This window comes from Mus pahari, chromosome 2 (genome assembly GCF_900095145.1).
Source record: "Mus pahari chromosome 2, PAHARI_EIJ_v1.1, whole genome shotgun sequence".
Taxonomy (NCBI): domain Eukaryota; kingdom Metazoa; phylum Chordata; class Mammalia; order Rodentia; family Muridae; genus Mus; species Mus pahari.
The window spans coordinates 71391843-71414571 of NC_034591.1; the positions used below are offsets into that span (position 1 = coordinate 71391843).

Consider the following 22729-nt stretch of genomic DNA (forward strand, 5'->3'; position numbering starts at 1 on the left):
TTAAACATTCTTATTTATATTTCCATACCTAAAGTCTTTCTACTCACAAATACTAACTCCATTATGTAAGGCATGGTAACCAGTTTGATAATGAAGGTATTTTGGTTTTATGTGAGTCGATGTGTTGAAAAGCTTCAATCACATTACAATCTTAAAACATCTCAGTGCCAGCCCCTCCTCTCCCAGTTGACATCACTGCAATATGGTTAAACAATATGCAACATGCCCTTAATTTTATTTTGTTTTGGGGAAAATGTGCTGAAGAACCTAGAGCTTTTTTTGTTTAGCACCTTATATCAAAGTAATGAAAATGGGTGTGATGATTACATGTGCAAATGTACAAAAATCATTAACTCTACAAAGATACATCATTCCAAAATTACAGAAAAGTTTAAAGCATGCATTTAATTATTTTTCATTAAAGGGTTGCTGAGTGCTTCCCCTGAAAAAAGGTGGCTGTTTTCAAAATCAGCAACTGCTGGTGAGGATTTCTTGGCACAGTTCTGACCAGCACGTTACTGCTGCATCTTCCTGATCATCTCGGCAGACACCGGGGGATGGAAATTGATTGTGTGGTGTCGCAGGCCCTGAGCTGTCTTGTAACTCTTCCCACACCGGCATTTGAATGGTTTGCGGACGCGAATCTGTGTTCGGTGACCATTCTTAGCATGGTACTTTATGCCATTCACATTCTGTAGAGAAGATAAAAAAAAAAAAAAAAAAATTACCTATTAGGGTCACCAAATGTCCTGTCACACTCGTGCAAACCTCAGCATGGGTCAGATTCCAGCAAAGCAGCTCCTGGATGCATCCAGAGGGTGGGCTTCATGTGGGTTTGCTGGTCCTGGGCTGTGTGTACCAAAGTTTTGTAAGAAAATTAATGGTACAGTTCCCTTGGTTTCTTGAAGCCTTGCTTCTCAGTTACTAAAGTTTTCTGCTTGGAAGAGAATTGGAAATCCTGTGAATATTTCAGAATGACCAATGAAATATCTTTCTAAAGAACACAAAAAGTAGGGTAAGGCAGATTTAATATAAGACATAAGCTGTGGTAAGTCCCTGTTACACCTCTCCTGGAAACTTTGGCAGAGTTAGCTAGACCTGCTTCAGCATAGTTGAGTGCTAAGAGCCAATGGGCACTGCTTTTGATGATGTACTGCATTCAGACAGCATGCTTTTAAACCTTTATTTCTATAAAGTCAGTCCCATGAATAACAACATGCCGAGTAGATTTCTTAGCAACGGATGATAAGAATCTGGGTGTTTAGCAGAATGCCCCAGAACCCACATAGGGCTGCATGCAATTGCCCTGAGAATCTCATACCTTCTTCTGGTCCCAGCAGAAACCTGCACATGTACATAGACCCACTTGCACACACATAAGTATAGTCATAAATTTAAGATGTTATTTGCAGTGCATCTTTTACTTTATAGTCATGCATTATGCTGTTGGCGTTAAACTGATAAAGTAGCAATGTTTCATGGGTTTAGGTTACAAACACATTTTTTATTGAAATCTCTTTCCTAAATGTATGTGCATTTTAACTAGGTTGCTAACAAGTTTCAGCATACTTGATATACTCCGTGTGCATTTCTTAAGACTTCTTTTTCAGATTATATCTCGCTCTGACAGCTGCTAACATCTTCACTTTTGCTAAACAGCTTTCATCTTAACTTTGCCTCACCTAGACTCTGTCTACTACAACTTACAGGGTTAGCTTTATAGTTAGATGAAATGTATTTTCATGCCTGTAGTGAGATGGCGTTCCTTCCCTGTGTGTGGCTAATTGTTCTCAGTGGAATTCGTGGAAAAGAACACCCAGCTGCTGTGTGTCACCCAGCTTTGTTGAAAACCACACTCTGGCTATTCATCATATACACCAGATATGTTGGGGATAGTTCTGGAGTCCCCATCCAGGTGCAGGATTTTATTTTAACACTCTATTAAGGGTAAATTTTATAATAAAATCCTCAACAAATAATAGTAATAAAATAGGTAAAACAAAAATACCAGAATGTTTTCCAGCTATTGGTTTTACTATCTCACTAGTATACATACTATAAGATTATTTACCAGTTTAGCAAACTAGATAGTTAATAGACTGATAGTGCTTATCTGGTTAAGCCTGAGAAACAGGCTCCAGAGGTTAAGAAAGAGCATAGAAGATACTTGGAGTCTCAGTATCAGTAGCTGCCACATGAGAGGACAGGAACAGACAGCACAGTGAACACTGGTGCTGAGCATGGGTTACTAAAAAGGGTGAGGAAGCTGTCCCTTAAGTACCTAGGCCACTTTTCAGATGCCCTGAGCTTCAGAAAACAGTTGAGTTTCCTGATGCTATTTGGAGGGTATCACAATGCTTGCCTGGCCCATGGCACACTATTGCAGAGTACATGTCTTAAATGGCACCTCACAACACGCACCTCAGTATTAGAAGAGGCTGAGAGGTGTCTGCTGTTACACCATTTTGGATTTGTAGTACACGTTTTGTGGTAGAACCCTGCATGACTGAAGCTGAGGGCAAGAGGCTGTACTTGTTCCCAGGTCTGGCCTGAGTAAATCAAAACAAATGGGCTCTGTCCACACACATGCCTGGCTCTGGTCTTTTGTATCACTAGCCTCCTGCCTTGGGCTGAACATCCCATATTTTGCTAAGAGGCACATTGGGAGTCAGAGCTTGGAGGAGCATGTTCATACAGGCCTCCTGTGATGGCAGGCAGATAAGCTTAGACAGCCCACCCCTCACTGGTAAAGCTGTTCTCACTGGAGTGCGGGCCTGTGGTGAAGGTGCCAGCTGGACACCCAGCCCAGATGCACCTTCCAATGGCCTTAGCACCAGCCTGGTGTCTTAGAGCAGCTACATCCAGGTGACAATTTCAGGCAACTCAGAAAACTGAAAAAATAATTGGAAGTTGTACAGGCTAGGTTTATGTTAACATGACACCAGCTAGAGTTACCCGAGAGACGGGGACCAGTTGAGAAACTGCTCTTAGATGGGGCTGTAGGCAAGCTTGGAGGGCATTCTCTTAATGATTGATGTGGAGAGGCCCAGCCTACTGTGTGTGGGACCACCCCTGAACTGGTAGATCTAGTCTCTTTAAGAAAGGCTGAACAAGCCACGGAAAACAAGCCAGTAAGCAGCACCCTCCATGGCCTCTGTATCAGCTCCTGCCTCCAGGTTCCTGCCCTCACTGCTGCTTATGATAAACTATTATATGAAACTGTAAGTAGGAATAAACCCTTTCCTCCTCAAGTTGTCTTTGGTCATGGTGTTACATCATAGCAATAGTAACTGTAACTAAGACAAGATGGTGTTATGTTTGGGGAGGGAGGGAGAGAGGAGGGGTAGAATGACAATTCAGAAGAAAAGAACCCCCAGGTTGTAGGTCAGTGATAGAGTACTTGCCTGGCATGCATGAAATTCCAGATTTACTCCCTAGCACTCCCCTCAAGACTTGGAAATTGTGACTCCTGAATCCAATGTGGTGAAGGTGGTTCTCTGGCTTTATAAATGCTAAGAATGCGTCTTGTCTGCTTGCTGAGTGAATCTTCAGTGAACACTCAGAGTCTTTCTGAGAGGAATGGTTACTTAGACATCTCATGTCCTGCTCACGTGGGTCTTGTTGGAAGATGGGTGTCTTAGTGAGGGTTGCTGCTGTGATGAAATACCATGAAAAGCCACTTGGGAAGGGGCTGATTTCACTAACAGTTCCATGTAACAGTTCATCAACCAAAGCAGTGAGGGCAGAACCCAAGCAGGGCTGGCACCTGGAGGCAGGAGCTGATACAGAGGCAAGGGGGTGCTGCTGACTGGACTGCTCCCATGGTCTTCTCAGTCGGCTTTCTTACAGAACCCTGGAGCACCTACCAGGGGATGACACCACCCACAATGGTGTTATGCCCTCCTTCCATCAGTGGCTCATTTAAAAACTGTCCTACAGGCTTGCCTTCAGCCAGATCTTAAAGAGGCATGTTCTCAATTGAGGCTCCCTCCTCTTGGATGACTAGCTTGGGACAAGTTCAGTCATAAAACTAACCAGCACACTGGGTTCAAACAAACAAGCTAGCCCTGTGCTCACCACCACTCAGACCTTGTCAAGACAGAGAAAACACATTAACTAAGAAGCAAAAAGACAGAGTAACTGAAGCTAGTTAGGCCAGGGGAGATCTGAAGCCGGCATTTTAATCCTCACAAGAGTTCATCAGGAATGGGAAATGAATCCAGCAAGTTCTGTAGCCTTTTCCTGGCTGTTTCTGAAAAACACAACTACCTTATGTAGCTTTATTCTGGGAAGAATGAAGCCAGCTGCACATGTGGAAGCATTCTCAGGGTGTCTAGAAAATCCAGGGCAGCATCCGTGCTGCCTGCGATTTAGCCCGCTCCCAGGTATCAGTGGGGAAGGCTTACCACAGTGTGGACTGATCAGTGTGTGAGAGAGTATGTGTGCACACTTGTGTGTAGAGACCACATTCTCTGTGTGAGGGAAGGTGTGTGTGCACGTGTGTGCCTGTGGGTATGCAGAGGTAAGAGCAGGTCTGTTTTATTCTGTGCCTTACTGCCGAGTCTCAGCAACCAGCAAGTCCCAGCAAGTTTCCTTTGTCTGCCTCGGGCACCTGTGTGTGCTGCGTGCTCAGCACATGCTCACACTCATGGGGCCCATCTCCAGTCTCATACTGTCTTGTTTTGACTTTCATATTTTCATTGTGTATGTTTGTGAATGCACTTGTGAGCTGCCTGACATGGGTACCCACATTCAGGTCCTCTGGAAGAACAGGAGTTCTCTTACTGCTGGGGCATCTCCAGGCTCAGCTCTAGACTTTTGATGAAGAGATTTTCCCACCCTGTTCATCCCATGTGTAGGCAATAAAATGGCAAGGTAAGATGAAGAGTCATTAAAACTTGTGATGACATCATCTAAAAGTTTTTGCCCCTTGGAAATATTAACAAAATGCTCAAATCTTCTGGGTTCTGAACAGAGGTGACAAGATTAAGTTTTGAAAGGATAAGGGAGTTCATTGGAAAGTCTAGAACGTAACGCTAGGTGCTTGATGTCTTCAGGTGACTACTCACCTGCCTTACAGGACTGGAGCGGGGATAGGGATGGCTCTGTGTAGGCTGTATTTCCTCGAGGACCCTCCTAAAATGCTAGGGACTGTTTACTGCTCAGTTCAGACACACAGCTGGGGGCTTTGGCACTTCCTCCAACTGTGAAGGTCTGGGACTCTAACAGTCTTGCCACTGGACTAGCTAGCGGGGAAGGCAACAGAAGGGGCAAGCTAAGGGCTTATGAGTGGGGGAATTTGGACTCTGCCATTAAGAACTATCAAATTCAGCCTTATCAAATTAGGCTGGTCAGTAGAGAAACTACAGGCTGTTCCAAAACTTCTATCCACAGGAGGTCTGAGGTCCAGATGCTGAATGGGGCCATCCACCTCCATGGAGTGATCTTTGTTGTCAGTACTTCGGGCCAGATATACCCGGTACATGCCACCCTGGATAGGAAAGCTGGAAGTCAGTTCCTTGAGGTCCCTGGTGTTTGATAGAAAGGACACAGTGAGGGTCTCTGGGGGAAGTCTGGTGAGGAAGGAGAGCCGTCTGGAGGTGTGTGCCTCCTGCCTCCATGCGCCCACACACTAAGAGTGAGGCAGGCAGAAGCACACCACTCAGCCATGGGTCACGTGCTTAGTGTGCACACCGTTCTGTGGAAGGTACCGAGGGACTGTGTTGGGACGGGCTCACTACTCACGTCGGAGGAGGCACTGTACTTGAATGTGTGAGTATCAAACCAGTCTCCTTTTCATACATAAAGATACTTTATGAGATTCCTCCAGTGTCAAATATTTCCAGAGAGTAAGGTTCTATTGACAGGATTTGATCCTGTTCCCCTATGCTTAGAGCTTAGTGTTTCCTAAGTTAGTACCTAGGATTTAAGAGACGTTAGGAAAGAGTTCTTGTGGAGCTACGGACAGCACCCAGGCTCACTGCACACACCAGGCAAGGCCAGGCAAGGATCCACTGAGCCACAGTCTAAGCCCAGGATGCATTTCAAATGGAACATGGGTTGAAGGAGCACACTGAATGCTCCTGAGGTAACTGCAGAGCTCCTGTCGCTCACACCACATGAGGGCTTCAAAGGAAACTGGCTGCATCTGGGAGCCCCCCCCTTGTGGGAATACCCCAAGAAGTGGAGTGGAGTCACTGCCCATGCTGGTCTGTCTGTATGCTGTGGTCTCAGCAGAGGCACCTGTGAGGTACAACTCATCACATGGGCGCACTGAGCACTTGGACTTGCTTTTACAAGTTTCCCAAGAAAGGTTGCAGTGAGCTGGGGTGGGAGTGGGGATCTGCTCTTGGGCTCCAGAGCAGAAGAGTGGAAGCTGCACAGAGTGGAGGGAGGCAGCAGGGAGGCAGGAAGCACATAGGAGGGATTTGGACAGACACCACCAAAGCCGCTGCAGCCACCGCCGCTGCCGCCAACAAAACATCCTGCCATGACAGGCCAGGGTGTCTGGGGTGCAGAGAGCCTGGTACCCTTTACTTGGTTCTGAGGTTATTCACCATGTCAGGGGCCTATGCACAGTGAAGGTGAGTGAATTCTCTCAAGACAGCTCTGCTGCTCTACAGCCAGTTCAACATCTTGCTGGGAGAAGTGGCTAGGGGTGTCTCTGTGCTGTGTCACCTGGCATTCTGAATCAGCAAGGGACACACTTCCCTCACAGTCACTAGAGCCATCTCAGTGTGCCCAAAGCTAATCAGTTCCTGCAGCAAATTTGCTCTTGGCCTTAAAAGGAGAGAACATTCAAACCCCATGTGAACCCAGGTACAGATAGAGGAAGAAGTTGCTAGAGACCCTTCAAAGAGTACGGGAGGGGGAAGAATGCTCCACCCTTCTGGCCCAGAGTGAAGGGTGGGGTTTGTGTTTCTCCCTCCTCTTTCTGAGGCTCCAGACGATGTCCTCAGACCCCTCTTCAGCACGGTTGTTGTACAAGGCTCTGATCACACGGCAGGCACTGGAGAGGCGGCCACAGTTTGAAGAGCAGCAGATGTGGAGAGAAAGGGTCCAACACAGGCAGAACAACCATGACATACCCTGTCCAGCTGTTACTGTGAAGCTGAAACAGGAGGGAAACCTTCCTGCAGTGAGAGCTGCCCTCAGGGCGCTCCGGTCCGTCTTGCCCTTTGGCATACTGTGCTGTTACTGTTAGAGGCCCCTCTTCTCTGTGCCTCTAAGCTTGGATATGGAAGGTGTGTGTGTGTATGTGTGTGTGTGTGTGTGTGTGTGTGTTCTGTGATGTGTGTGTGTGTGTGTGTGTGTTCTGTGATGTGTGTGTGTGTGTGTGTGTGTGTGTGTTCTGTGATGTGTGCTGACCTGACCTGGGCAGCCCTTGTAGAGTTGATAAGACTCACAGCTCTGTCCTAGGGTTTGCATGTTTGTTTAACAAAAGCCATCTGGTCTACCAGTCCTGGAGCAGCAGCAGAGTGATGCCCTCACCTTTTTGAAGCTGATGGGGTTTCTGCTTTTCTAATAGAAAGATTAAAATACTAACAGTTGTTCAGAGACACATATTTAAGGAACAGCATGAGATGTGTTCGTGCTACCAATTTTTAAGCCTTTAAAACCTAGGCAGTCTGCACAGACAGTAGGTAAGCTGGTGTGCCGTCATGTCCACCAGCCATGCCCCGGAGGTTTTCATTTCTACACAGTTGATTTTAAAGAGCTGCTAACACCTGTGGGGACTTCCTGCACACACTTCTCCTTGGCGCTTCTTTTATTGTTTTGTCCTTAGTGGTTTTCTCAGTAGAAAGGTTAGTACCACCGGCTACCCAAGTCACCTAGTGTTAGAACTGCTAGACCCAGCAGGTGGACAGAGAGATGCTGGCGAGGGAGAAATCAAAGCATTTTCTTCCCCTGGTCTTTTATGGGGAGGCAGAGGGGGCAAGAACTGCCCAGCTGGAAGGTAAACACCCAACCCTGTTTTCCAGAAGGCTCTGTAAACCCGGCTGAGGCTTTTACAGGCCCAGCCACCTGGAAATCTATGCACTGAAAAAAAAGTGTTTTGCAAATAAGTAAGCTGACACAGTCCTTGCTCTGTTTCTATGGTGTTGGATGGAACTGAGTCCCTCCTGCATGCTAATTGCCATCTCTCCCACGGATGCTCCAGCCCCTTCACCGGATATTCTGACAGGCATCAAAAACAGAGGCCATCTACAACAGAGTTCTTTGACTTTAGTCTCCCACACAAGTCAGAGAAGGAGAAAGGCTGCCAATCACCCAGAACCCCAGCCAGTGCTCACCGGAAGGCACTGGGTGCATGACCCTGAGGCCCTTGCTCTCATGAATGTGGGTGATGAGTGTCTATCCCCGCACACAGGCAACTCTCTTTAGAATTGCGAAGGGCGGCTATTTTACAGTGTTTCTTTGCCAAGCGGTTACACTGAGTGAAGGGACCTTTCCTTTACCTTGTATCTCTTTTTACACCCAGGAACTGGGCAGGCGAAAGGCTTCTCTTCCCCTCCATTCATGCACATGGAGCTGAGGATTGCTTCAGAGCTGATGGCGCTCTCTGTGGTCCAGGACTCATCGCTGTCTGACTCCTCATAGTCCACCTCTTCCTCGTCATACTCACTGCCTGTGAAGCAGAAGAGACGTACAAAGACCATCAGAAGCTGACCCCTCCCGACAGGCCAGCTGAAGGATTAGCAATAGTGGCAGCCATTGGTGCACAAGCAGAGGGCATGCTAGACCCAGATGGACTGCTGTTAATCCTAGGAGGAAAGGACCTGGTTAGAAGCAATCCACAGCTAGGAACTAGTGAACCAAGGATTTCATTTGGGATAAGATTATAGTTAGGACTGCCCATGCCTGAAAAGGGACCAGGAAGGTTCCAGGGGTCCATGCACAAATAGACAACAATGACAGACCCCTCTTAATACACATACAAGCTAGACTGGACACGACGGGGAGAACTCTGCCCCTTGGTTTCTTGCTCTTCTACTCTAGAAAACACAAACAGCTCTGGGAGAAAACTGCTTCAAACAGATTTTTAGGAGGGGCCATATGTTGGATCTTAAGCTTACTGAGGCTATGGTGGAACTACAGGCAGGCTACCCCACGCCAGGGAGCAGGGGATGTCCAGAGCTCTGAGGTGCAGGTCTGGCTTCCTGGAGAGAAAACATTCTTTTCCCACCCACCTATCTCATCTGCCTTCTAGCCACACACTTCCCAACAGGCCTGACTTGTTGAATGGCTACTCAGAATGGAAGATGAATCCTTTATATTCCTAAAGATGAAAGGGGCTCTGCCCAGAGTTGAATTAAGAATCGGCTTTCCTGGCTCAGGACAGCTGGGATGGAGACCCACATCAACAGTGGTCCTATTTTACTCTCTTTAATGAGGGAGGCCCAGAGCCATTTATTTTGCACTTTTGCACAATACAACCCTGAAGGACATAATTCTACAGATCATAAACAGTGTAAAATAATATGTTGACAAGTCCTAATGCATTTACAAGCCCCGTGGAATAAATAGGAATTATAGCACAACATTAATAAGAATTATATGGTAGCAATTACAGTTGTGAAATTCATCCCCCAGGTGTGAGGCTAAATTGCGCCAGGGGCCTGCCTAGGTGCTTCATTGGCTTGCTCTGCAACATCAATTATTTCAGCACCAAATATTGGCACTTTTATTGGGTTTCATTTTAATAGGCATTAATAAGACTGTTTGAAGAGCAGTTGAGCCAGCAGCCAAGGCCGCCATTATCTGAGGCTGAACGTTGCTAAGGTCCAGGAAGGAGTGCCTGCGTGTTTACTGAGTGCCCATGAGGTTTCAGGTAAACCCCATGCCTCCTCTCACTCAGTCTTGGGTGATGATGAGGTAGGGAAGAGCTGAGCCCTGTACAGGGTAAGATGTATCTGCTCTATTAGCCATGGAGGGATGCCTGCCTGTTCCCTTGGCTGCATCCCGATAACCCTACAGCTTACCGGCTCCTCCACAGGGTCCCTCTTCCTCCACATTGGCTGGGTCTTTACCTCTTACTCTTTACCATTTAGCAGGCTTTTCTGTGCCTGCTAAGAACTCTTGGTGAGGATGTGGAGTGGTAGAGGGTAGGGTGCAGAGAAAACATTTGCTTAAAGTGAGGCCTTGGGATTAAAAGTGGGTTTTAGTCAACCCTGCTGTATATAATACCCGCCATCATCTAAAATAAAAGCAGAGCAAGCTCGGCAATGATTGCACCAGAGACTGCATCACTCGGCCACGCAGTTTTCCCAGTCAGGCCTGAGCAAACCTCTAAGGCCATTTTTAAGCAGGGTATTGCATAAGACATTTTACTCTTAAACAGAGGTCACATGCTGGAGTTCTTTAAAATGCCAGTTTGAAAGCAGTAAATGTGATTTGGAAAGGCCCTTCAGCAGGATTTCAGAAAGTAAGAACAACTAATTTTCCCATCTAATTGGGCTAATTTGTTCACCTGAACATCAAGAACCACTCAGCATTTACAACTTGGGGGAGGAGGTGGGAAACCCCTTAATGAAGCCCAGTAGAAGATAAAACTTTAAAACTAAACTGGATCAAAAGGGACCAGACGCTGAGGGGTAGGAGTGGTGTTGCTGGAAACCACATGGGCCACAGGCAAAGCAGAGAGGCGGGGATGCCATGCCGTGGGGCACAGGGCATGGGCCGAGTCAAAGGCAGTGCTGACATGAGTGGGGCACTGTGGGCACTGCACTGGGCACATGTATGCATCACAGGGTCCCGAGGGGACTGCATGAGACTTATCACCTCCCTTGACTGGGAGGTGATGTACAAGACAGACCTGTGTTTAGTTCTCTCCTAGAACAAAGAGCTGCCAGAGCCGGCTCACATGTTGGTTTTAGTTAGCTGAGGGATAGGGCACATGCTTTTTATTTTTCATGAAAGTGGTACAAATCTCTTTTTTTGCAAATATAATTTAAAGGTTAGAACTATACTCAACAGCACCCCTACATAGGAGGGCTGGCATGTAGTAAGTAGTAAATGGATGGCAGTGTAACAAATCACTCATAAAGTTACATATACATATTACATACACATATTGCACATACATATTACATGCAACACTTTAGAAAAGCCAGTTCAGAAGCTGGGTATGGTAGTTGTATGCCTTTAATCCTAGCACTCAGGAGACAGAGGCCGGCAGATCTCTGTGAGTTCAAGGCCAGCCTGGTCTATATAATGAATTCCATGACAGTCAGAGCCACATAGTAAGAACCTGTCTCAAAACAAACAAACAAGAACAAATGACAACAACAACAACAACAACAAAGCCAATTCAGGAACTAAGAAAGGGGGAGGGGAGGAGGGTGTGGGGACAGTGTGCTCAAACTCTGTTAGGCGATGGGAACTGGGAAGAGTTATATCTTGGTTGCTTATGCAGCATTTCCAGTTTGAGAAGTAAGCAGAGCTAGTAAAAAAAAAAGTGTCACACTCTGTGGGACAGCCTAGAAACTGTCACACTCCGAGGGACAGCACAGGAACTCTGTCACACTCTGTGGGGCAGCCCAGAAACTCCTACAGGTGGTGTGCAAAAGTTTTAAAAGAAATTGGTTTTGTGACTCACATGAGAAAAATACTAAGATGTTCCCCTAACCACACACATCTGTTCACAGCTGCCATCTGGGCAGACCCCATGTCACTATCCACAAGCCCTGCTGTTTCTGCTACTTGTTCCCAGGGGTCACAAGGGTCATCTCCACCCTTGTCCTTTCTCCTCCACTCTCCTCTCTCACTTCCCTGCACAGTCATTTATTGCTATAGTATGCCCTGCTCCTCCTTTGTGGTTCTAAATGCACTTGTGGCATCTGAGTAAACAAGCCAGTCTTTCCACAACACCCATATGCCATGTTTTTATTGCTCGGGTCATTAATATTCAAGCAGCAGTGGTAACTGTGGTAACAGCACACTCAGACCTTTCAGGTTCTGGCAGACATATAAGCCGGACGCCGTTCTGCCCACCGTGGGTCTACCATCAATTAGTAATCAGCAACGATGGCTTCACCAATGCTGAGGCAACAATCCACACCACCTGGGGACGGATGAGGACAATGAGGGATACCATGTGCTGCTGCTGGAAAATTCTCCATCTCCTTTCTCCTAGGCTTGGCTCACTATGGGATATCACTACCCCTCCCCAGCAACCATCCTGTCTCATCTCTCTTGGAGCTTGGGTAATGGTGGAGATGGCTGGCTTGCCGTGAGCTGAGATCAGAACTCTGATGCTGTTGACACAAACAAGTCCTCTTGTTTTTAAGGATTCATTTTATTTTTAAAAATCATATATATGTGTGAATGTCTGTGTGTTGGCATGTGTATATGAGTGCGTACCTGCAGAGGCCAAGAGGAGGATGATAGATCCTCCTGGAGTTACAGGCAATTGTGAGCTTTCCAGTGTGGGTATGGGGAAGAGAACTCAGATCATCAGCATGGGCAGTGTATATCCTTAACCACTGAACCATCTCCCCAACTCCAGCTTCAAACAAACAAACATCCAGAAACAAAAGCTCTTGCTAGGTAGCCAGGCTGGCTTTGAACTCATGCCTTCACTCCCTGAGTGCTGCTATTTTAGGTTTGCTCTACCACATTCAGGCAAGCTCTGGTTTTTGTGTTTGCTCATTGGGTGGAAACATTTAAAGACTTATTTTTATTTTTGTGTATTTGTGTGTCTATATGTAAGTGGAAGTAAGAGAGTGTGATGCCCTCACAGGCCAAGAGGTGTGTGAGACCCCCTGGCACTGGGGTTACAGGCAGTTCCGAGCCACCTGCTGTGGGTTCTTGGACCTGAACCCGGGTCCTCTGCAAGGGCAGGATGTAATCATCTCCCAGCCCTGACTGTTGAGTTTTTGTGACAGCGTGTCAGTATGTAGCCCAGGCTAGCCTAGATCTCATTATGTAGAGCAGACTTGCTTTGAACTCTCCACACTAGGATTAGAAGCACATGCTGCCATACCCAAAACACCTCTTTCTTTAAAAGAAAATTTAAGATCTACTTGTACTTGCTTACTGCTAAATGTTTCTACCTGTAGATCTACTTAACAAACATTTTTAAATATTAAAAACTATCCAATAACTAAGCCAGAATGAATTTCTGAAATACTCATCTGTAAGTGCTGAGTACAGTCAAATTCTACAAATTTCAACAAAATTCTATCAGTTTTTCTCTTTTAGTGGTTAAGCTTTAAAATATTTTAAAGGGGCTGGGGAGATGGCTCAATGCTTAAGAGTACTGGTTGCTCTTCTAGAGAATCTAGGTTCAATTTCCAGCATCTACATGGCAAGTTCCAGGGGTTCTGGCGCCCCCTTCCAGCCTCCACAGGCACTGTATGCAAGAGGTGCAGGCAAAACACCTATCCATGTAAAACAAACATTTGAAAAATAAACATTTACTTTAAAACAACAAAGAAAATGTTTTTATGAGAGGCAAGTCAAAACTGACCACAGTGCCTATGAAGCAAACCTATGTTGACAAGCTAGGTGCTGTGCTTAGCTGTGGCTGTCCTGGGGTTGGAAGACCTGCAAGACTTAAGTGGAGGAGGAGGTGGCCTGATGGTACACACCAGAACTCCTGGGGTCTTCTTGGTACAGGAGGCTGAGGTGGGGAGGGGCTAAGTTCTGGTCTGCGACTGTGCCAAATAAATACATCTAAAATAAGCTATATAAAATAACTTTAGAGGTAGGAGAGAGGGGGAAGCTAGGAGAGAAGCAGGCAGGCAGGCAGGCCAGCAAAACACGGTGGCTCAGTTCGTCAGGGGAGCTGGAAAAAAATGAAGGCAACCTTGCTTTTCTTCCTGGTTTAGATTCTTGAGAGTATGTCTATCAAGGTTTGTCTACTTCATAAACAATAATCTTTATTGGATTTATTTTTGAGACAGGTTCTTACTATGTAACTCGGCTTTGCCTTGAACATGTGATCCTCCTGCCTCAGCCTGAAGAGTGCTGAGTCACCCTCACTCTGGTTCTAATCCTGACCTAACCAGTCCCTTGCAGGTGGCTTCACCCTGACCTGGACATCCCTTGTGACTCTCACCGTGGAAACCCCTTTCTCAAGGTTTTCTGTCTTCTAGCTTTCTGGAAACTCTCTTTATTCAAAATTTCTACTTTCCATTGTGTGTGTTGTTCCTGCCCATGTGTGCGTGTGGAGGACACTGGGTGTGTGCCACGACTGCTCTCCGCCACATTCTTTGAAGACAGGGTTTCTTACTGAACCAGAAAGGATGCTTTGGCTAAGTTTGCTGGCCATAAAACTCCCAGGATCTGCTGCCCACTGTTCCCAGGGCTGCGGTTACAGGCATGAGCAGCCTTGCCCACCTTTTCACGTGGGTACGGGGATCTTGAGAGAACAAATGCTCTTCTCACTGTTCTCTGTTTTTTAATCAATTCTGTTGCTGGCTGTGGCAATGGGTATGAGCCCCGGCTGTTCTGTGCAGTGTTCACTTCTGAGTTTATTATTTGGGTGTGTGTAATGGTGGGGTGTACATGCCATGTATATTACAGCATATGTATGGAAGTGAGAGAACAACTTGCTCTGTCCACCTCGTTGAGGTTGTCTATCTGGCTTCTGACACTCTATTCACTGTGAGCTTCTAGGCGATCCTCCTGCCCCTGTTTCAGATCTTGCTGGAGTTACAACTGTGCATTGCCATATTCAGCTTTCAGTTTCTATGGGTCCTGGGGATTGAACCTGAGTCACCAGGCCTGAAACCAGCACTCTGACTTGCTGAGCCATCTCATTGCTTCTGCCCTCACTTTAACTTTTAAAATCTGATTCTAATCCCTGCCCCCAAGGATTTACTCTAAAGTTTGTTTCCACAGAGGTAAATTTCCACTGCCAGATGTTTTGATGTCTAAGAACTCTGTGGTGGTTTGAATGATAATGGCCCTCATTGGCTCATGTGTTTGAATGCGTAGTCACCAAACCAGTTAGTGGAACCGTTTGGGAAGGATTAGGAGTTGTAACCTTGCTGGAATAATATGACCTTGCTGGAGGAGGGATGTCACTGTGAGTGGGTTTGAGGTTTCAAACGCCCACACTAGGCCCAGTTTCTCTCTCTGCTTGCTGCCTGCAGATGAGGATGTAAACGTCTCAGCTGCCCTGCCCTGCCCTGCCTATTTGCTTCCCACCATAAATGTCATGGACTAACCCTCCAAAACTATAGCAATCCACCAATTCAGTGCTTTCTTTTATGAGAGTTGCCTTGGTCATGGTGTCTCTTTATAAGAATAGTAACAAGACAGAAAGTTGTATCAGGGGCTGAGGTACACCTGCTATAAGCCTGACCATGTTTATAGAGGAGTATGAAGGTCTTTGGGACTCCAGACTAGAAAAGTCACTGAACACTTTAAGTGGGGCAGGATACGGAGATTATAGAATCTTCCTCCATGATTAAAGAAAGCCACCAAAGCCAGGTGTTTGGCAGGGAGTCCATGCATGGAGAAGCCAGTTCATGAGGCTGTGGAGATGAAGCCAGGTTTGCACTGGAGACTCTAATATGTTGGTGATTCCAGTCATGGGACCTGCCAAATACAGTGGCAGATTAGGTAGAGAAGCAGCCTGAGAGAACACGGAGCTGTACTCAGCAAAGCTGGAAGGGAAGGCCATTTAGCCCCTTTGCCATCAGAAGTCAATAGAGAAGGAGGTGACATTTGCTCTGCTGGTTTTGCTTTGCTCCAGGATTTCCTCACCAGGCCCCATTTGTTCCCTTTTGGAATGGTATTGTATATTTTGTAGAAGACCATGGGGTCTTCTCACGTTGGACTGAATGCTTTTGCATTATGATATGGCTACAAGCCTAGGGGCAGGAGCAGAGTGTGATCATTTGAATGAGAATGCTCTCCATAGGCTCATGTGTTAGAATGCTCAGTCACCAGGTAGTGACACTGCTGCAGAAGGATTAGGAGGCATGGTCTTCTTTGAGTAGTATGGCCTTTTGGAAGGAGATGTGTGACACCTGGCCCAGACTCAGTATATGTCTGTCTGTCTGTCTGTCTGTCTGTCTGTCTGTCTGTCTGTCTGTCTGTCTCTGCCTGTTGCCAGCAGATCAGGGTATAAAGCTCTCAGTTGACTGCTCTTGCATCTTGCTTGTCTACTTCCCACTAACGATCATGGACTACCACTATACAACTGTAGTGAGCCCTCAGGTGATTTCTCTTATAAGAGTTGTGTTGGTCATGGTGTCTCACTCCTTTGGGGTCTTTCATGTGCTGGTCTCATTGCCCTCAGGAGCTGAAGAGTCTGTTTGTCCCGAGTGCTCTGTGTTGCTGTTGTATTTGCTCTCTGGGATCTGATAGCTGACACTGATGTACTAGAAACCATTGTACTGGACCATTGGATGGTGTGAGTTCATTTTAAACATTTCTAGTTGAGTGCTCACAGGAGTCAGTGCTTTGTTATTCTAAACTAATGTTTTATCTCCTCTGCCTATGGTCACTTAAGCTTTGTCTTGTCCACTGGAGTCACAGTGATGACACTTACCATGTGTGTGTAAAATGCCAACTGGCCTCCCTCAGGAGTGCTTTTCTCCCATCTTCTCTCATGGGTAGATGCTCACATAGCTTTCAGCTCATTTTAGCTCAGAATCATCTCTGCCATGAAATCCACTCTGATGGCCTGTCCACAGAAGCCACTGTCCCACAGGTACAACCTATGAACCCTAGTGTCCCCTTACAGTGTGTCTGACTCCTAACAGCTGCTTTCACCCTTTCTCTTTTTCATCCTTTTTGTACCTACAATAAAAGGTCTACTTGACTGGATTCCTGGAGGTACTTACAAGACCTTGCACACAGTAGGCAACAATAGGTGTGTTATGTAAATAAACAGATAAGAGGCAGAGGTAATATGCAAAAGTCAGGCACTGGGCCATGGCTTTCCCACATGCAGTGCTGTTCCCTGGAGTAAAGGAGCACAAGTCCCAGGCCCAAGTGAGGAAGGCAGGGGAAGACAGACAGGGATCTGAGACTCAGTGGCAACTGAACACACAGGTCAGTTCCCTAGCACAGTCCTTAGTGCTTGTTTTGAAAGATGGTAGAGCAGTAGAGCTTCCTAAAAGTCACGTGATCTACTCCACAGCTGCATGGTATGTAAAGGGAGCACAGCCGCGGGGCCACCTAGCTACCCAGACAGAGTCCTAAGGACTAGGGGCTGATGGAGGAAGCCTAGCACCTCATCTTCATCCTCCAGTAGCAGACTGGGAAGCATGGCTATCACCATGGTACAAGGCCCCAGGTTTCATGTGAGGAGAAGATCAAGGCTATTCACATTCACATCAGAAAATGGGAAACAGATTTTGAAGCAGTCTCACGATGCAGCATTAAGATACTCTGTGTACAAGTGGCCATGCTCTTGGAAAAATATGGGAAACAGCAACAACATCATACATGGGAAACCGAACCAAACCAACCCACCAACCGACTGACCGACAGACCAACCCACCCACCCACCCATCAACCAACCAAACAACCCACATACCTATCCACAAACTAACCAACCAACCAATCCACTCCCCCCCCCACCGCCTACCCACCCACCGACTGACTGAACGACCAACCAACCAACCAACCAACCAACCAAACAAATGAAATAAAGAAGCCAGTCCTCTTTTCATGAAGCCTTCTCATGTACCCTTTCCTTCCTCTGAGGACTTCACAGCAGGCCTCTCTACTTTCCTCCCACCTAGGAGTCAAACTGCTTGGGCTCTGAGCTGGGAGTCTGATTTCTATTACTGTCCCCAGCAGGGTCTCCATCACCAGGAGTCCAAGCCCAGCCTCTCCAGCAGTACTTGGTGCTGCATCTTAGTTTTCTACCCTCAGTCAGAGAAAGGGAAGGATCTGGGGAGGATAAGAAAATACTGTTTCTTTTATCCCTCCCACATGTGATGTCTTGTCCCATGTCTAAAATTTCATATCCCTTTAAGTAAGCTAGGTCATGAGAGATGACACACTTGCCTATTAGTGGCCACCAGAAGCCCACTAATCTACAGTGGGGTGCCTTGGTGACTTTTCTCCTTGGCTGTCTAGCTGCTGTTAAGGACATGTGAGAGAGCTATATGAATGTCGCTGAGCCATGGCCACTCTAGCAGTATTTGAAAGTGATAGGCATGACTGACATTTACAAAATAACAGGAATGACAGAAAGGCATTAGACACACGTGTATGTAGGACACTGCTCCAGGCATGTGCTTGTGTGTCTTAATGCAGAGTACAGTTTCTTACATGAAAGTTCAAATCCCGGAAGCCACCTCTGACACCCAGTACCTCAGCTCATAGAACTTCTTTCTTAATTATTCAGAGTACCACCAGACACTGTGTGAGTTAAGGCAGGCAGAAGAAAGGAAAGGCTCGGAGCTCATACGCTAGGAAAGTGAGCTGCTGCCATCACTCTTTCCCAGTTTAGGGAGGCAGAGTCTGAATGGCTCTGACAGTCACACAGAAAAGCAGACTCTGGGGTTTTCACACTCTCCACATGTTCTCCAGAGTCTGTCTTTGTTCTCTGGAACTGGTTTAAAGCAACAAGTCACATAGAATTGTTGTTCTCTTCATAAAGAATGTTCACACAGCCAGGCACGATGACACATGCCTATAATTCTAGCTACTCAGGAGACCGAGGCGGGAAGATCACAGGTTCAAGGCCTGCCTGGCCAGCTTAGCTGGAGCATGTCCTTTTTAAAAAAGATTTATTTATTTATTTATTTATTTATTTATTTATTTATTTATTTATTTATTATGTGTAAGTACACTGTAGCTGTCTTCAGACACTCCAGAAGAGGGAGTCAGATCTTGTTACAGATGGTTGTGAGCCACCATGTGGTTGTTGGAATTTGAACTCAGGACCTTTGGGAGAGCAGTCAGTGCTCTTAACCACTGAGCCATCTCACCAGCCCAGAGCATGTCTTAAAAACAAAAAATACTGGAAAAATGGCTCAGCAATTCGGAGTATTTATTGCTCTTCCAGAGGACCTGAATTTGATTCCCAGAACCCATGTTAGGCGGCTCACAACTGCCTATAACTTCAGCTGCAGAGACGTTTGATGCCTCTGGTGTCTGTGGGCATTTGCACACATATACACATATCCTTCCCCAACCAACACATGATTAAAAACAAAATAAATCAAAAAAATGAGAAGAGGGATGGCTGGCAGCTCAGAGGAGAGACTGACTGCCTTGCATAAAAGCCCTAAACTCAGTCCCCAGTACTAAAGGAAGAGGAGGATGCCCTGGGGAATTAGGGTCCTTTTCTTGTCTTGTCCCCAGGCTGTTGAAATATATGGGTTCTCCCTCCAATACAGTTTCCAGCCTTACAGCCTGAAAGACAGGGCTGGTCTGCCAGGTTATGCCATGGAGGGTGAAGTGATTCATGGGGTCAGCATATCAGGCCAGACCCAGAGAAATGCAGCTGCATGGTACAGCAAAGGAGCTGGGGCCTAACTGGGAGGAGGGTGTGGTATGAATGAATGAATGAATGAATGAATGAATGAATGAGTAATGTATACAATGGCTTCCAGGACTGGTCTTGTGCCTTCAGCTCATTCATGGTCTGAGCTGATCTTCAGCTCACTCCTGGGGACAAAAGGAAATCCATGTGGAGCCTGTCAGCACTGAAGGATGGTACGCCATGATAGTCCACTTAGGTATTTGGTAACAATGATTAGTTAAAGAGACACCAGAGTTTTATATGACAGAATAAAGAATGATATTAGGGATTGAAATATGCTAGGGTATACACAAGGCAGGGAGAGCATATGTGCACAAACACAGATACACCCACGTACACAGAGGCACACGTGTGCACACAGACACACAGACACACACACCACAGACACACATATACCACACACAGACACACACACACACACACACACACACACCACACACAGGCACACATATACCATACACACAGACACACACACATAGACACCACACAGACACACAGACACACCACACACACACAGACACCACACACACACACACACACACACACACACACACACACACACAACTTCCATGAAACCAAGTTAGCACTACTGCAATACTGCAACAAGCAAACCAGAGTACGGGAGCTGGGCACAGGGCACATGGATAGCCTGGGTGAAATTTGGGCTCGCACCACCATCTGGTAGCCTCAGCCCGACACTCTTCCTTTTCAGCCCTCCCTTTCCTTACTGGACACTGGAGACGCTGTTGAGGCTGAGCTCACTGGGCTGCTGTAAGCCCGGAGATGTATCGTATATAAGGTTTTCAGTTCATGTCTGCTACACAGTTCCATATTCTACCAGTGCTGTAAGCATTACTGTTCTCAGCAACATTTAAAAAGCACTGGGCTTGAAAGAAATGACAAATGACCCACAATGCTGAGAAGAAATGATCTCCTTAAGAGGCCGGGATGTAGTTCAGTAGTAAAGCATCTGTCTAACATAAAGGTCTGTTAGATACCTTTATGTTAACCTAGAGTACCTCTAGTACCTCAAGTCATGTGTGTGCACGCATGTGTATATATGCGCGTGTGTGAGGAGAGACAGGTCTGGTTAGAATTATCTCCCCAAATAAAGAGAAATGCATAAGATACAGCTTAGCTTTCTATAGAGGAGTTTAGGATGCTAATTTGGGATGCTTTTGACAAATACAATGCTGATTTAGGATTCTGTTAGGTTATATTAAATTATTATAAATATATAATTATAGATACATTACATTCAGGGATCTATTTTCATTAATTCGCTCACTGTTGGAGATCTGCTGAGGGAGCAGGTCTTGACACAGTTCACTGTCTCACCATGAAGCACAGAAGGGCAGATGTGGACCAGAGCTAAGAAAGGGATTACTTCTTTTTTTTTTTTTTTTTTTTTTTTTTTTTTTTTTTAAGAAAAAAATGTAGCCCAAGCTGGCCCTGAACTCACTTTGAAGTGGAGACTGACCTTGAACTGATCTTCCTGCCTCTACCTTTCAAGTGCTGGGATTACAGGCCTGAGCTACCATCCCCGGTTTGAGGGGTTCACTCTGACTGGCTGCAAGCCTGAGCATTGCACAGGGCTGGAGTTGTGTCTTTTTTTCTGCACTCCTAACCCTTCGGCCAAAACTTGATATAGGTATGGGGTTGCCCTTCCTAATTATGAAACAACATGGGCGGACTCACCTCTAAGCTATTAGGCAATATTAGGCACACTGAGAGAACGCTCACAATGGGTCTTCCAAGGGAGGGTGACAGAAAGAACTGCAGTGGCCAGAAGGACAGATAATTAGAGTCTGTCAGTAAGCAAGCACTGTTTCTACAGCAAAGGGGTAATTGTCTCTCCCCAGACAGAGCCCAGCACACAAAAATGTGCCACAACAGAAAGTAAGTTGCTTCTCTAGGGAATAATGTCGTGAGAGTCACTGAAAGTTCACGCCGATCTCAGAGTGCTCCCATAAAAGCTTAGCTTCACACTTTGTCCCATGTGGAAACTACAGCCTGTGCTGCATGAAAAATGGGTTTTATGAGAGTGCTTCTGATGTTTAAGAAGCCTATTTGGCTTCCTAACAGCACCAGTGATGTTGTTTTATACACTGCATGTACCAGGCAGGCTTCCTGATCAGCCGGGCCGTGTTTCTGTCAAATGTCACAAGGATGACGAACTGTGAAACAGTGACTGGGAGAAGTGGAAGGGCAAGAATTTCCCACTCGAGAGACTGCTGAAAGTGTGCTCTAAAGGCAAGTGCAACTTACAATAGGTGCCATGATACCGCTGCCAAGAGGTGGAGGCCACAGCAGCCCCACCCATGTATAGCCTTTATCTGCAAAGCACCTCTGATGTCAGGGCAGGTCAGAAGGCTGGGTCTCAGGAAGATCTCCCACGGGCTGAAGATGCTTTTGCTTGGTGTTTCTGTTTCTTTGGGGTCTAAATACTAGACTTCTAAGGCTGGTTTCATTAAAGATTCAGCTCTACAGCCTTGGCAGCTCACTAATTTTCTTTGCCACTTTCTCCTCTTGCTGTGGTTTCCACACGCAAGGATTTGCTGAGTGACCCGGTGCTCAGACCCTCAGCACTCACTGCTAGCGTGTTCACTGGGAGGCCCCACACATTTCCTCAAGCAAAGTCAAATGGGATGGCAGATGCGGTTTTGTTTTGTACCGTTTTTAAATCTAGGGACACTGGGAGCCTCAGTGGGTGGCACAGTTGATCAACTCCAAGGACATGGGCACAGCTGGGACTCAGGCTACCAGGAACAGGCTGTTCTGCTGTGGAGTCTCTGCCACACTCAGGACTTTATCCTATTGACACTCATACCCCTTCTCCCGGGTCCTTGCCTGTGCCTCCTCAAGCTGACGCTTGCTCCATTCCTGCTAACTGATGCTACTCTGAAGCCATTGCCCTGGTGTGACCATCCTTGCCAAACTCCAGCACAGCTACCTGGCTCCATCATTTCCCTTGGTCCAAACCACCATTGTGATGGTTTGTGTATGCTTGGCCCAGGAAGTGGCACTATTAGAAGGTATGGCCCCATTGGAGTAGGCGTGGCACTATGCGTGTGGGCTTTAAGACCCTCATCCTAGCTGCCTGGAAGCCAGTATTCTGCTATCAGCCTTCAGATGAAGATGTAGAACTCTCAGCTCTGCCTGCACCATGCCTGCCTGCCTGCACCATGCCTGCCTGCCTGCCTGCACCATGCCTGCCTGCCTGCCTGCACCATGCCTGCCTGCCTGCCTGCACCATGCCTGCCTGCC

General features: G+C 46.6%; 1 protein-coding gene across 2 annotated transcripts in view; it reads right to left on the reverse strand.

Annotated features, from left to right (window-relative positions):
- Nucleotides 1–388: 388 nt before the first annotated feature.
- Nucleotides 389–22729, reverse strand: part of Jazf1 (JAZF zinc finger 1) — a 290475-nt gene continuing 268134 nt past the window's right edge. For both annotated transcript variants that reach the window (XM_021190884.2, XM_029535226.1), the window contains exons 4-5: nucleotides 8460–8629; nucleotides 389–692 (exon numbers count right to left, since the gene is read on the reverse strand). In XM_021190884.2, the coding sequence (XP_021046543.1) occupies nucleotides 516–692; nucleotides 8460–8629 (347 nt within the window). In that variant the 3' untranslated portion in view covers nucleotides 389–515. The remainder of the gene's footprint in view (nucleotides 693–8459; nucleotides 8630–22729) is intronic.